The 15,639-nt window shown below is 43.6% G+C and overlaps 2 protein-coding genes and 1 long non-coding RNA gene across 4 annotated transcripts in view; all 3 read left to right on the top strand.

Moving 5' to 3' along the window:
- cnnm4b (cyclin and CBS domain divalent metal cation transport mediator 4b) overlaps window positions 1–2,877 on the top strand; it is a 32,057-nt gene extending 29,180 nt beyond the window's left edge. For both annotated transcript variants that reach the window (XM_023958143.2, XM_023958140.2), the window contains one exon: window positions 198–2,877. In XM_023958143.2, the coding sequence (XP_023813911.1) occupies window positions 198–446 (249 nt within the window). In that variant the 3' untranslated portion in view covers window positions 447–2,877. The remainder of the gene's footprint in view (window positions 1–197) is intronic.
- Window positions 2,878–3,881: 1,004 nt separating this feature from the next.
- On the top strand, window positions 3,882–8,778 carry LOC105354668 (uncharacterized). The gene is made up of 2 exons (XR_002290801.3): window positions 3,882–4,452; window positions 7,361–8,778. It is a non-coding gene; the product is annotated as an uncharacterized LOC105354668 (long non-coding RNA).
- Window positions 8,779–10,818: 2,040 nt separating this feature from the next.
- On the top strand, window positions 10,819–12,398 carry LOC101169209 (interleukin-1 beta). The gene is made up of 5 exons (XM_011478737.3): window positions 10,819–10,958; window positions 11,047–11,288; window positions 11,406–11,567; window positions 11,655–11,788; window positions 11,864–12,398. Exons 2-5 carry the CDS (start codon window positions 11,081–11,083, stop codon window positions 12,080–12,082), a joined length of 723 nt encoding a protein of 240 aa, XP_011477039.1. The 5' UTR covers window positions 10,819–10,958; window positions 11,047–11,080; the 3' UTR covers window positions 12,083–12,398.
- Window positions 12,399–15,639: the final 3,241 nt, after the last annotated feature.

Raw genomic sequence — 15,639 nt, 5'->3', positions numbered from 1 at the left:
CAAACAGAACCAAGAACCGGGTTTCTGGTTCTGTGACTGATGCTCACTGGATTGGGGAATATAGACCACAATGCATTGCGCTTGAACGATTTTTCATTAGAAGAAAAAGTATGTAAATGTAATCAGGCTTTTATTTTGAAAAATGGGTCATATTTAGCGCACTGAGCAGAACCTCATTGTTCTGTCTGGTTCCTCAGATCACGCGGGCTCAGTACCAGAACGGCCTGATGGCGTCTCTTTTGGACAGCTCGCCTCAGTCCCCGGAGAACGACCACAACGCCACTCGGCTGGAGCAGACCACTCCCCCCGGCACCCCCGCCATCACAGACCTGGTGGGAGACTCGGGCCCAGTGGAGAACGGGCCGGACGAGACCACGCTGCTCCTCCTGAACGAGCAGAAGCCGCCGCACGCGGCGAATCACCACAACCAGCTGGAAAGTATCTGACCCGGGGGCCGCCACGGCCCTCGCTGCTCCCGCACGTGTGCCCTACGGCGCCCCCATGTGCGCTAAGGAGGAGGGCGGTGCGTAACGCCCGCCACGGATGAGCCAAAACATGGCAAAGATCAGCTGATCCGCCGAGCTTTATTTTGAAAGGGAGCTCAGATGCAGCAAAGATCCTCTATGGTTTTCAGAAAACATTAACATCACTCTGAACATTTCTGTTTCCTGCTTCTGTCGTTAAAACCACAGATCTGCTGTTTGTTCAGACACAGTTCTATCTGTCATTACTCTACGCTACAAAATGGTTCTATCCTTCAAAGTTCTGTTTTATTAATTCTATCAGTCAGAATTCTATCGTTTATAATTCTATCATTGACAGTTGAATATTTTATAATTCTATCCGTCCTAGTTCTATCCTTAATAGTTCTATCCTTCATGATTCTATCCTTCATAGTTCTGTCGTTCCAAATTCTATATAAATAATTCTATTATTCAGAATTCTATCCTTCGTGATTCCATCCCTCAGAGTTCTATATATTTTGTAGTTCTATCCCTCCTAGTTCTGTCCTTCATCAGCTGACATCATTTCATGTTTTGGCTCATCTCTATACCCCCCATGAAGAATTCTGCACCCCTCACTGTTAACCCCCCCATAGACCCTCCCTCCATGTTGCTTCCATCTCAGAGACTCAGGGACGACCCCCACCCCCCCACCCCTTATGGTGCACTCCCACCCCGTAAACCAAACCCACGGCACGTGTGTAGCAACCCCCCCCCCCCCCCCCTCCTCCAGAGCTGAGCGGTGCGGGAGCTGTCAGCTGATGGGAACGGTGCCCCCCCCCCCCCCCCCCCCCATCCACATTTCACAGAGGAGGATGACGATGATGAAGAGTTTGTTTGCATTCGTGACCAAAAGCTGCCGCCGCTCCACGGCGGGGAAACCAAAGCCGAGCAGGGGGGGGGGGGGAGAAACAATCGTGACTTTATTTATTCATTTTAATATTTGTAAATATTTTTATAGATGGGAAGGGGGGCAGGAGGCGTGATTTCCCTCCTTTGTAATTCTCTTTTTTTTGTGCAATGCCGTCGCCAAAAACGCCACGCTTCGTCACTTTTGTGGGAAAAATCGGGAGTCTGTTGACGCTCACTCCTGGGGAGGGAATTTTTAATGAATTCTGGCCTGTCAGACGTTCACTTTCACCGTAGACTGCGAATAAGAACGACCACACTACGTTTCCCAGAATGCAAAGCTCCATCCGTCATGTGTTTTCACAGTTCAGATCAATCAAGTCGTCTGAACGATCAGCTGAAAGCGAAACTGAAGGCAGATCTTTGAGTCAGCTGCTCCGACCAAAGCGGGACGCCACCCGCCCCGAAAAGAGGAACCGCCGAGCTCATCCAGCCTGATCAGAGGACGCCGCCGCCGCGTTTCCATTTTCAGAGCGGTGGAAATGTCAGCGCAGGAGAGCAGGGATTTTCTCTGGTTGTTGGTTTGAGTCTGATGACATCATCCGCAGATGAAAACACTGAGCCGCCCGCCTTCAGGCTCCTCCCTCTTTCCTTTGCTTTTGTTGGACAAACCTTTTCTGAGTGTGGATCTTCAGGGCGGGAACCTGGCCGTCTCTGCTCATCAGCAGCAGCATCTGCTCTGCACTTTGGCCTCTGAATCATAAAGTGGCTTTTATTTCCTACTTTTTTGTTCTGCAGCTGCTCGCCAAAGAAAAACGCCGTCAATCGTGTCTTCCTGTTGCCTCCAAGCTTCTTCATTTCACTGTTGCATCAAACTCCACGTGGTTTTATTTTACACTGAGAACGCATCAAAGTGAGCTCTCTTGCAGTTTCTCCTATCTGTGGTGTTTCGTCTGCACTGTGGACGGTTCTGGAGCCTTTGCATCGGGAGCTGCAGGACGGTTCTCCGCAGGTTCCTGCAGGTTTTGGTGGAACTTTGGGTTTATTTTCTGGGAATCTCAGACTTGACCTTGAGTGAACCCTGGTGGAACGTTCCGGTGAACAGGAGCTCTCACTCCTCTTCATACTTCAGAGGCACTTCAGCGAAGGAGCGCCGTTTTTTCCCCCCAGAAGCAGAAGTTGGTCAAAGTTGGCGGCTCGGAGTCCGACCAGGATTTCCAAACGCTCCTTAACGTGACGCTGCAGCTTTCTGCGGCTCACACCCGTGGTGCCTTCACTGCCTGTAAATCCCAGTTCTGCTTTCTTCACGGTTCATTCCTGCATTTTTTAATCGGCGTTTGTGACGAGGCCTCCGTTTTCGCTCCTCTTTGGCGTGAATTTGGGAACGTTGGGAGAAACTTATGTCCTCCTTTGATGCTTTATTTAAGAGAAGACAGACAAAGGCTGTAAATATTGTTTTATAATTTCTGTCTGAATGAATTTTGAAATGAAGAAAGTTGTTAATAAAGTTGAGATATTTTCTCTACGATGCTTTTGTTCAATCTTTGTGGTTGAAATCTGAAGTCTGTCAGGGATCCAGGATTTAAACTTTAATTAAAAATAGAAATCAATAAATCTGTAAATAAAATGAGATCACATGATTTCAAACCCTCATAGCCTTAAGGTTAGCAACTCCCTCAGTAACAAATCCTCTTGAATATGTAAAAATGATTGAACAATGTCACTTGATACACTTTAGGCTCATAGCCCTGACTTCCTTGTCGCCATGGCAACCAAAACTGCAAAAAGTCGACTTTCTCCTCCGCACACTGTAAAAAAACATAAAAATAATGGTAAATTATTGGTACCAAAAATTATTCAAGGGGTTTTCTGTTTCCTTAAAACAATTTCACCAATTTTGTAGATCTGAACATTTCTGCTAGGTGTTGTCCGATTGGCTCACTGCTTGGAGGCGGGACCCAGAAAACACAGATGTGACACGGGACGGACTATTCCAGGTGTTTGAGGTCCTAACTCTCCTACCTGGGGGGGAGAATTTTGTTCCCCACATTTAACCCAACCCCCCCAACCTTTTAATACTGAGTTAAGCAGGGAAGCGGCACCGGATCCTATTTTTAGAGTCTGTGGGATGACCCAACCCACAACCTCCAAGTTTCAGGGCAGACGCTCTACCACGAGGCCACCAATGCGGTTTAGTACAAAACATGAGGATTTTTTCGTCAAACCTCCGAAGCTTAGAAAACTAAAAACCACCAATCGTATCAGAGAGCTGTAGTGGTGTCCCCCATAGAAAATGGTTTCTTCCGGCTCCAAGCAAATCGAGTCAATCCGGACGCCATTTCTTTGACACGGGCACCGCCATGTTTGAGCCGGACAGACCATGTCAGTAAGCAGTGATTGATCCGAGTCTGTGTTTCTATGGCAACCGCTCTCTCCAATCACCACTTCGTACGTTAGATTTGGGGGCCAGTAAGCCCCACCTACTTTTATGAGGCATCTGGTCAGTTTATAGCTTGAGCTACAGAAAAAATATAAAATAAAAGATGTTTAAAAAAATTATCAGATCCAGAACGGTCCTCTGACCAATAGAGAGACGGAGTATCAGCTGTTTGTTTCTCTACAGACGTCTGTGGGATTATGGCTTCCTGGAGTCTGCCGGAACGCCAGGGGGCGGGGCCACTCACTCCGATTCTCACACACAGTCGATAAGAAAAGCCCAAAAAAGGAAGGCGAGGAGGAGGAGTGGAAGTTCCAGAGCGGAGGAAGCAGAAATCATTTATGATCTGTAGTCAGCTGACTAATGTGTGTGTGGGGGAGGGGGGTCTTCTTTTACTACTTTAAACTCTGTCAGCAGTTTTTTCTTCTAGATTTGCTTTTCTATCTGCTTGTAGTTTTTCCTCATTTCTGAATGTGTTCTCCATCTTTGAATCTTCCTTTGTCCTAACAAAATTCTCTGAGGGCCTGAAAATAAAACCCAGTTGGAACTAAAAGCCACCATGATGACACTCCCACCGCCTGCACCGGAACAGGGAGCGACACGCTGAAAGGCCGGGAGCAGAGCCGGAAGTGAGCCGCTTTTGTCTCGGGTTCAATTCCAAAGGTGAGAAATTCCACAGCAGCCCCTCCCAGACGCACCGGGGACTTTTCTGGCTGAAACGGATCGGGGAGGGAATCAGGGCGTGTGCTGCTCAGAGGCCGATGCTCACCTGCACAGCTTTTCCTGACGGCTCCGTTCCAGGAATTCTGGCTGAGGGGGAAACTCTGCTCCGAGTCGGAGTTTCACCGGAAGAGTTACGCTGTGACGTGACCCTGAGGTCAAACCGCTGTGGGGGCCTCCATGATCCTGCTGAGACCAGATCTGGAAGAAGTGTGAACAGCCGGGCGTTAAATAAAGTTTATGAACCAAACTGCAAAAACTGGACTGAACAATAGATTTTTGTTGTTTATATAAGTCAAACAATTTTGTCTGCTGTTGTCTTATTTTGGTTTTCTACATTTGTTTTCACTTTTCCAAAATAGATTTCGACAAAAAGGACAACGCTGCAGACTTTTGTTTTCTTCTGAAATGTTCTTGATTATAAAGTTTTTTTCCTGGAAAATGATCCTTATTTCAGACTCCACCCGCCTTCATTACACTGCAAGGTTCATTTATTCAGTTCCAAACAGGAACGTTTCAAAGGTTCTGGTCACATCCTGGCTCCTTAGACATTTCTGAACAGATTCAAGGATCTTTAATTGTTGGGGTGAAACTAAACGAGTCCCTCTGGTTCTGGGCCGGCCAATCACAGAGCAAATAAAAATATGATTAAAAAAACGGAGCTAGATGCCATAAAAGAGTAGAAAAGCAACACTATAAATATAAACGGGTGTGTTGGTCCGTGGTTGTGGGTAAAGGGGGGTGAGGGGGTCAGCAGTCTTACAGCTTCCGGGTTGAAGCTGCTCCTTTAAGGTGGTGGTCCTGCTCTCTCTGGAGCATCGCTCTGATTGGTTAAAGTATTTGATCATTTTCACTGAGTCAGACGCGTCATTGCGCTTTTGCTGAGTCATGGAAATGGAAAAGTTTCTCATTTCTCTTCCTGTTTTGTGGCTTTACTAGGTTTGGATTTTTAGATGACCTCTTTGGGTTTTTTCTGAGATCAGATCCATTTTGCTGCCGTTACAATGAAGATTTATTTTGATTTCTACATTAAACTGATGAGGACCTGGACTTTGGTTCTGACTCGGTCTTTGGCCACTTTCACACTGGAATATTTGGTCCAGTTTGAAAGGGAATGCTGAGCTTTTGCCTCTTCCTGGTTGAAGAAAGTGTCTTTCTTCTCATGTTCTCGTCTTTGTAGAAGACTGTCTTTGTCTTTTTCCGGGACAGGAGTGTCTATTTGATCCTTTGTTCTTAGGCCTCTGCATGTTGGAGTCTAGAGCCGTGGCTTCAGAGGTTTTTATTTTCCTCCTCCAGGAGAATAGAGGAAGCTTTTGTCTCCTCGGCGTGGGCCTGCACGGACCTGCCTCGTCCAACCTGAATGTCCTGCAGCTGATCTCAACAGGATCATTTTGTCTTAGAAAAACTGGGGCGGAGATTTAGCGACGGATGTTTTTCATTCAGCTGTTGAAACCGTTTGTTCCTTTAAACACAGTTTACGAGGTTTCATCCTGGAAGCGTCCTTACAAAAAAAACAGGGACTTCTACAAGAAAAAGTCCAAGAGCAAAATCCAGATGACTTGTCCATTCGTGCAGGAAGTGAAGTACTGAACCATTAATGAATGTTTTCTGAAGATAATCATTTTGTTATTAAAAAGAATCTATCGGATCAGAACCGGATACAAAAACTTTAAAACTGTAATATGAATTAGGGGGTGAGATTATATAAATTCACTTCTTCCCGCTCCTTTTCAAGCAATAAATCAAACTTTACTAGATTTTAGTTACTGATCACTGTTTTTAATTAAGCAAAATGTGATTTAAGTGACTTTTGTTTGTTAAACTATGCATTTCAACATTTCTGTAATGAGTTTGATAAATATGTGTAAATTCTTTATTGCTTTGACTACAATGCTTGAGATAAATCAATAAATCAAATCAATCAATCAATCACTGCGCAGCACAGACAGAGTGGCGTGTAAATTCAGTCGCGTCTCTTCGTCACAGGACTTCCTCCTCCGCCCTGAAGCACGATGCAGATGCGAAAGTGTCCCTCCGGCGCTCAAATCAGCTGCAGATTGAAGCCGACAGGAAGTGCGGTATTAGTCAGGAGCAATTAAAACCTCAGGAATTCATGCAAACGCCATGAGGCTCAAACACGCCCTGGTCATGGAGGTCAAACACGATCAGACGGTGGAAGTCTGGGTGTGAAACACGTTTATGAGAGAAAACAGGGCAGCTGTGACAAAGAAGAAGAAAAAACAGAAAATAAGCAGGACTGCTGTCCAGCAGGCCTTTGAGGATGCACAGGTACAAACTCGCACAGGTGTGGTGGGAAATTCCTGAGTGGCAGTTCTGTGTTTGACCCAGATTAAAGGAAACAGTTTTCTAAAATCCTCTCATCAAACGTCTGACTGAAGCTGTGAAAGGAAAGAAAAGCTTTAAAACCTCAGGAACACCCCCCCCCCCCCCCCCCTCACAAAAACCAGAAGTTTATTTAGTAAAGTACACTTGAGTATAAGTATGGCAAGTATATACAGACCAAGTAAACAAACTGAATACTTCTTCAGACTGGAACGTTTCAGTTTGACTGCTTTCTGCTGCCTTCATATCGTGACTTTATTGTTGTTTCCATCATTCTGAACCTCACGGAGGAACAAGCTGAAACCAGAAAAACATGACAAAAGTGACACTTTTACTTCTTTTTTTTGGTTTTTCTCTCTTTCAAAATACAAATGTGCAGTTTTTGTCTTCCTGTTTCCCACAATTCAGAAGAATAAATCTGAAACCAAATGAACCTGAGACTTGTTTGTCCTTTTTTTTGGATGAAAACGTTTAACTTTTGCGTCTTTTGTTGTGTTTCTGTTTGCAGTCATGAAGCCAGTCGCCCCGATGTGTGAATGTTTGTTTTATGGTCCTATCAGTGCTTCATTTGGATCTTCTGAGGATCAACAAGTGAAAAGGTTGTTGATCTGAATCTTTCTAAAATGTCGACTTCTCCAGCTTGTGGTCGACTGGAGCAGCTGAAGATCCGGTTCATGGAACTGAAAGTTAAAGTTGGACATTTTGAACTCAAAATAAATCAAAGGGTTAACTCTGTATTTTCCGTGTTGTTCCCCCTCCCTGTTGTTGACTCAGATGAGCATCTCTTGTGTGATCATCGCTCTGAGGACTTTCATCAGTGACGTGCTTTGACTTCCTGAACAGATCCAGCCGTTTGGACCAGACCGGGTCTCTGCTGCTGACGCAGTTCTCCTTCGTCGCACACTAACGAGGATGTGAGGAAATCTGAGATTCAGCCGCTGTTGTGCAACAAACAAGCTTTTGAAGACTTGTGAAAACTTTTCTCACAACAAAAGAACCACAAAACTCCATAGGGTTAACCAAAGAGATGAGAAAAGTTTGGAAATAACAGAAGAAAAAGTCTCATTTCTTTAGGTGAGCATTTCCAAATTCACTGCAAGACGTGTTTTCAGATGATCTGGAGTGTTTTTTTTTTTACACGCAATAGTAATGGAAAGGGTTTCTTTCAATCGATCAGAACAAAAAACATCTTTTTGATCAACACAGAAACTAATTTAAAGAATCCTTCGGCTTTTCATCAGTAAAATAACTGCAATGACAGATTTACTCAAAGTCTTGATGCTGAGCTTTAGTTCTACAGCTGGATCAACAAATATCCCTAAAAAAACATTTGACAAACTTTTATTTCCTTTAGACCAAATGGATCATCTCACTAAATGTGAATATATGTTAAAAAAAAAATTTTTTATTGACGACAAGAGATGGAAAAAAAAGTTGTCCACTACAATTCCCAGAATCCCGTACTTTAACATTTGGAGTCTTGAAAAGCCCCAAATGTCCTCTGCAGAAACCAAAAGGAGTCCATTCAATAATCTGCGGTGGTTGGAGATGTTCAGGTGTGGAAATGTCCTCTACAGGGGACACATTTGTGGTAGGCAGGAGGTAAAAGAACTTTAAGACGTGCCCCAGGATACCAATCAAATCCAGAATGCTCTTTTTTTATCTTTAGAAAGAGTTTGCTATTAGCTCCATACATTTTTCTGCACTGGAAACCCTCCATCCCGTTGTTCCATTTGTGTCTCTCAAATATTCTGGAATAAGTGCTGCTGGAGGCACCCACGAACGATTGCATCGATCAGGTCATATGGCGTGCAAACACCTGCACCACAGACCATGCAGAAAGGTTTTCATTAGCATGAGCTGCAAAAGGCAAGAAAGTGTTCATGCAAATGTCAAATGTGATCCAAAATAAAGGCTGTTGCAGAATCCTGTTTTTGACTTTCCTTTTTCTAGATTCAAACCTTTTTCTCCCTTTACTGTTAAAGTTCCAATAATGGGATGACATCCCCAATCAAACTCTGAAATACCACTAAATAAAGTCTTGAAAGATTGAACAGTTTAAATTCTCCTGATCACCAGAGAAATAGCGCGGTGGTGGCAGCATCATGCTGTGTGTGTAGTTTGTTCATATTTAAACGAGTTTATGCATGTTGACAGTCTCCTGAAGTTTTGGGTCCCCCTTCACCGATACCTGACGACGCCTTGGTGTCGTTTAGGCAACATTTCCACCAGAAGATTGGTTTCTTCCTTAAAGTCCCACTCCGATCATCTTCTGATCTCTTCCCAAACCGGTCCCAGTCGTCTTTTCACGATGATGATGCCGCTGTTTTTAGCCAAAATTAAAGAAAAAAGGTGTTTTTTAGGACATAGTTTCTGCAGAGCGGCAGGAGTTTATCAGAAATTCACCTCTGAGTTGTGAACAGGACTGTTCCGCCCCTCTTTCCATCACCTATCTGCATAAACTTTCACCCACTAGCTTACAGCCCCTCAGAACCCCAAGCTAGCATTAGCGGTGCAGCAAAAATGGCTGCAATATCAGATCCATCCATCCGTCCGTCCGTCCAGTTCTGATCCAGATTCCAGCTCAGACGAGGAAAACAAAGACGATCATGGATCTGTTGGTCTGCAGGTGGAGGATCAGAAAGGGCGGAGCAGGGAGACTTTAGCCCCGCCCAGAGTATTTCCTACGATCTTTTTCAAACTGCATTATTTTCGTCTGCTCCTGGTTCACAGCGATTTGATTTGATTTGATTGATCTTTTTCAAGCATTGTAGTCAAAGCAATAAAGAATATACACATATTTATCAAACTCATTACAGAAATGATGAAATGCATAGATTAAAAAGAAAGAAAGAAAAAAACAAAACAAAAACATCACTTAAATCACTTTGCTTAATTAAATACAGCCATAATTAACTAAAGTAAAGTAGAGTTTGATTTATTGCTTGAAAAGGAGCGGGAAGAAGTGAGATTATATAATCCCCCCCCCCGACTGCATTCATTCATTTGATAGTTTTACAGTGTTTTAAATCCGGTTCTGATCCGATTCTCTTCAAGTAACAAAATCCGGTGGCTATTAATGATTGATGATCTTCAGAAAACATTCTTTCATGATTTCAGTAAACGGTAACCATTATGTAATGATCATTGATTATCATTAGAACACATGATCACAATAAACCAGTAATTATTGCTACACATTGCAGATCAAGAAAAGAGAATCAATAGTTATTGGTTGTAATTCAAACCTTTCAGTAATCATTAATGCACATTACACATTAATACTCATTGGTTGTAATTACAACAGCTTTGATTATTTCACCACAATCAAGTTCACACATGGATTTGAATTATTCAAACACCTGTTGATCCTTAAATCTTCTTATCTTCATATCCTGAAATCAGAGTTTCTTTCTACATTTTCTTGAATATTTGAATATTGTTTGAGCTCATTACTTAGACCGTTTAAAGAAGAAATACTCAGACATGCAGATTTTAAGCTGAATTTTCTTCATACATGTCCTCCGTCATCAGAAAAATGCTACAAGAATGTGTTAGAAACCCCAAAAACACTGTTTCCAACAGAGTGGAGCTTTAGGGAGGACTGGAGGACGTATCCAGGACATAATTCCAGGAAGGTCTTTTTTAGTTCAAACATCGTAAAAGATTGTTTTTCCAGGTTAAAGGAGAAATGTGACCAACGGTAAATTATAATCAACCATAAAAGAGTCATAACAGAGTTCACTGCTCTTTTAAAGGGTCTGAATTTTCAGTTTCTCTGCTTTGTTGACAGTGAAACCTTCCTCTCCTGACAGTTTATTGGGAATCATTTGTGATGATTCTCTGTTAACGTCTGTCCCAAAGAACTGACTGAAAGTGGTTCAAAGCCGGATCTTCTAATCCATGAAACCTGTCTGCAGTAAAAAAGCGTGAGTGTGAAGCTGCCTGCAGTGAAGCAACATGTGCAATTACAGCATTTCATCATCGCAGCGAGAGCGGCTGGTAGCCCGTCCCCGTCTGCGGATATAAAAGGCTGCAGGTCAGCACAGGCAGGCAGAACCGCAGCACAGCTCACAGCAAGCACACAGCAACACAGGATCTGACAGGTAACGGGACCTCTCTGCCTTCATCTGCAGGTTTGAGTCCGCAAAGAAGGTTGCTGTTGAAACTAAGAATGTCTCTGTTTGCCGGCAGGTCTTTCTTTTCTCTGAACACCACGGAATCTGAGATGGCGTGCCACAAGAGCGACACGTACAGAATGAAGATGTCCCACGGCCTGCATTTGGAGATCTCGCATCATCCTCACTCGATGAGGAGCGTTGTCAATCTCATCATTGCCATTGACCGCCTGAAGGCCGGCAGGATGGAGGAGGTGATGGGTACTGACTTCAGGGACGAGCACCTTCTCAGCGTCATGCTGGAGAGCATTTTGGAAGGTACTCACGGCTTCTGAGGACGTTTTTTTGTCGACCCAAATCAAAAGTAGATGTGAGCCGGGAGAAACGGCAGCGACGACGACGACGACTAATCAGTTTGGTTTCTTCTCCTTTCAGAGCGACATGTTGCTGAGAGGTCTTCTGCTCCCAGCCAGTTCAGCAGAACCGGGGAGTATCAGTGCAGCGTGACGGACAAGCAGAAGAGGAGCTTGGTTCTGGTCAAGAACAGCATGAAGCTGCTCGCCGTGATGCTGCAGGGAGGCAGCGACAGCCGCAAAGGTAAAAACCAACCTTCCTGCCTGAGATCTTTGGTTTCTCTGACCGCCGATGCTGGTCACGAACATTAACCCTCAAATCTCTCCTCAGTCCAGCTGAACATGTCTACTTACCTTCACCGGGACCGCACGCCTGAGGCCAGGCCGGTGGCTCTGGGCATCAAGGACACCAAACTCTACCTGTCCTGCCACCAAGAAGGAGACAAACCAACTCTGTTTCTGGAGGTAAAGTTGTGGCTTCATATACGTCAACTCTGCGGTTTCCTTTACGACTCTAACGCTGACGTTTTCGCTCCTCAGGAGGTGGAGGACAACAGCACCCTTTCCACAATTGGCCAGGAGAGCGAGAATGTGCGCTTCCTCTTCTACAAACAGGACACGGGTGGAAACCTCAGCACCCTGGCGTCCGCCCGCTTCCCCGGCTGGTACATCAGCACGGCGGCGATCGACAGTGAACCCGTGGAGATGTGCCAGGAGAGCGACAGCCGCTTCAGGACCTTCCACATCCGCCAGAGCTAAAGCCGCGGACGTCCTTCTGAGGCCGACGTTCGGCCATCTTCAGAATAAAAGTTTCTACTCCAGAACAAGCACAACCACTGTCTGTTGAAAAGACACGTGCACGTGCTTCCTGTATGTACCAAGTACAGAGAGAGGAAGGGTCCACGTGTTGACGTGGGCACATTTCACCACAAGGTGGTGTCAATGTACTGTCTTTGTCACTGACATGTTTTTGCTTTAAATTATTTATTTATGTATTTATGAGAAATGTCTGTACTTTGTACTTGAATCTTGATCTTTCATTTTAATTTAAATAAAATATTATTATTGTTCCCAATTTTCCAAGTCCTTATTTTGGAATCAGGACGCCTGAACAGAAACGAAGAAACTGCTCCGTTCAGTCCCACGTTCATCATTTCTGGCTTTGCCAAACAACCAGAGGATTTCTGTTTGGAAATCTTGATGGAAGACTTTTGCATTTTCTCCCTGAACCTGTGTGAGCACGGCTCTCCCGAAACCAAGTGAATTATGGGAAAGCACGAAATGGTTTTGCTGTCCTTGTTGCAGCTGTCCGGTCAAGGAAAACCCAGGTGCAGGAAGGAGTCGGCGACTCCAGAGGGTCAAAAGATTTACTTAAAAAAACACTCTAAGTGTGGCAAAAGGTCAAATAACATAAACTCAGCATGATACCAGAAGGAAATCACAAAAACCCAAGATGCATTGGTGCAGTGGGCGGAGCAGACACCTCCTTATGTCGAAGTCTTAATGAAAATATTCCAGGAAGCTGTGACCATCTCCAGGAGAACCCAGGAGAAGGCGGGGCATCCAGGAGAGGTCACAGCTTACCTGAACGAAACAACGACAATAACAAAATAACTCTGAAACTAAAACCTCCAGACCGGATCCATAAATGGTGTCTACAGCACTTTACTACCTGCTTTGAAGGCCCAAAGCGCTTCACAGTCACCCATGAACACACTGATGGCAAACACTGGCGCCAACCTGTAACCACCAGGAGCAATGTGGGGTTCAGTGTTTTGCCCAAGGACACGTCAACACATGGGCACACCAGGGCAGGAACCAAACCGGACATCATCCGACCAGCCACTCTACCCCTGCACCACGGCCGCCACAGCTTTGCTTTCTGCCAAGACCAGTTATACAGTTATTAAACTCACTAAACTTTTAGACACTAATAAATAACACACCTGTAACAGTCCCACAGGGCTTGATGTTGGGTCTCCTCTTATTGAGCGGCAGTAGCTCAGGTGGTTGAGCAGGCCGGCATCCGACCTTTCCAGCAACTGCCATTGTGTCCTTGGGCAAGACTCCAGCGTGGCCCCACTGGTGTGTGAATGTGTATGAATGTCCGGGTGGCGGGCAGCCACACCTCAGTCCGTCTGCCACAGCTGCCCTGGGGCAGACGGACTGAGCAGAGCAGCTGTGGCTAAGAGGAGCGACTGAACCATGAACATGACAGAGACTGTCAGATTCTGCTGCTGCTACTGGCTGTCTTAACACCTACAGATGTTAATTCAATGTTATTTATCAAATCTCACTTTTACCATTTATCTGGAGATTAAAGGGTTTTGTCGTCACGAAATATTTAGACTTTGAAAAATTCATTAAAAAAATAATATAAAATACTTCTTCATCACAGAAAACCTTTTTCCTTTTTGTACATTTTAGAATCTAAAGAACATTAATGTGTTACTGTTTTGCTTTTTAATTATTATTAATGTTTAATGTGAGTATTATACAATAGTTTTGGAGCTGCTTTCTTTCCCCTGAAACTTGCAATAATTAAATATACAAGTAGATATGAACATTCTCGGTGATGAACAGTTGCAAATATCCAAATTCACATCCAGATTCAATACAACAGCAGGGGGGTATTCCAGAAGGCGTTTAAACTCCCCTGACTTTAACCCTGAACTCTGGCTGAAATCCGCCTGAACTTGCTTACTCTGGGTATGTCGGTTCCAAAAGACCGGATATGAGTTAACGTAATTACGCTCCACTTGGTAACCCTGGGTTAATGCACGTGCACAGCAGATACATAAAGACATTCTCAATGGATCGCAGATTTCTGGAGTCACCATGGAAACACGTGGAGAAAAAAAGAGAGGCTATACTTCAGTGAGACGGAGTCTGAGATTTTAATGATGGCGTATGAAGATTATACGACCATCAAAAAAGTGACACGGCTGCATCATCAGCAAAAGAAAGAGTTTCTGCTTGGAGAAAAATAACGGACAAAGTAAACGCACGAGTTTCTGATCTTATTTCCAATTATATTATGATTCCAACTTAAATAAATTACTTCAATTGGTAACATGTAATTGAGTTGAATGTATTAATTTCTTTCGTCTATCCAACTCAATATTTCTTTACAACTCAAATTTACATATTTATCTAACTAAATGTAATATTACTCCAATTCAATTAAATGTTTTTCCATCTTAATTTATTGTACTTCATGAACTCTCATATGTCTAAGTTTGAGGCTCAGATATTCTAATTTTTATAACATTAAAATAAATCATACAGTATGAAGTTACAACACACATCATGCACTCAGGTATTGTTACTCTGACTTGAGTTCTAGCAACAGTGTGCAGCACTAGTGGTGTTATATAAACTCATCATCTTCTCCCTCCCTCTCACTCATGGTGCAGAAAAAAATTAAACATAACAGGACAAAATAACTACAAAACACAGTAAAACAGCTAAACAACTAAATTGGTCAAAAAGCCACATTTAAACCCAAATCCGTCCAAACAGGCAAAGGGAATGGTATCCCACAATTCCTTGCGCTGCCGATCCAACAGCAGCACCGAAGTTAAATCTACTTAATTTAATTAATTTGAATGAAAGTAAAATAACTGTCTGATAACTACGTGTTATTTTTAAGTTGACTGAACTAAAAAATTGATTTATCTTAACTGAAGCAAATAATTAAGTTAGATCAAAGTAAAAAGTTTTTCTTTCCAACATCCATATGTGGTCTTATCACCCTCTCATGGTGGAAAAAGTATTATCTGAGCTTCTTCATCCACTAAATCATCTTCAAATGGACACGCCATGCTGCTTCACCTCTCTGAAAACAAACTAACCTTCAACTAAACCTGCTCCAGACCAGGTTATGTTCAGAGCATGAGTTGCTATGGCAACTTGACATACCCTGAAACATACCTCCATCTCTGGAACAGAAATCTGAGGTTATCAACTTCCTTAGCCTCAAATTTACCGTGGGAGCTAGCATAACCTGCTGTCTGGAATACCCCCCATGCCTACACAATTCACAGAGGAAAACAACCAAAATAAATAAAAGTTTCAATGTTTTTTCTCCGTTTTACCCGCCACATTACTGATCGCGTGATCAGGAGGCGGTGCCAGTTAATCTTTAGAACGTCAATCTCTTTCTTTTAAAAATGTGGTCGTTTTTCATTGAATTTGTGGATTTATTCCGACTATTTTGTAAAAATGTTTTCTAAATGAAGCCATGTTTTCTCTTTTTCAGCCCCTCCCATGGCTCCTCCTCCTCCTCGTCCCAAAGATTGTTTATTTTTTTCAAA

The sequence above is a fragment of the Oryzias latipes genome, chromosome 9 (genome assembly GCF_053564925.1).
Source record: "Oryzias latipes strain Hd-rR chromosome 9, Olatipes_Hd-rR_3.1".
Lineage (NCBI taxonomy): Eukaryota > Metazoa > Chordata > Actinopteri > Beloniformes > Adrianichthyidae > Oryzias > Oryzias latipes.
The sequence above is the reverse complement of the archived record's forward strand: the minus strand, read 5'-3'. Positions and strand labels throughout refer to the sequence as shown.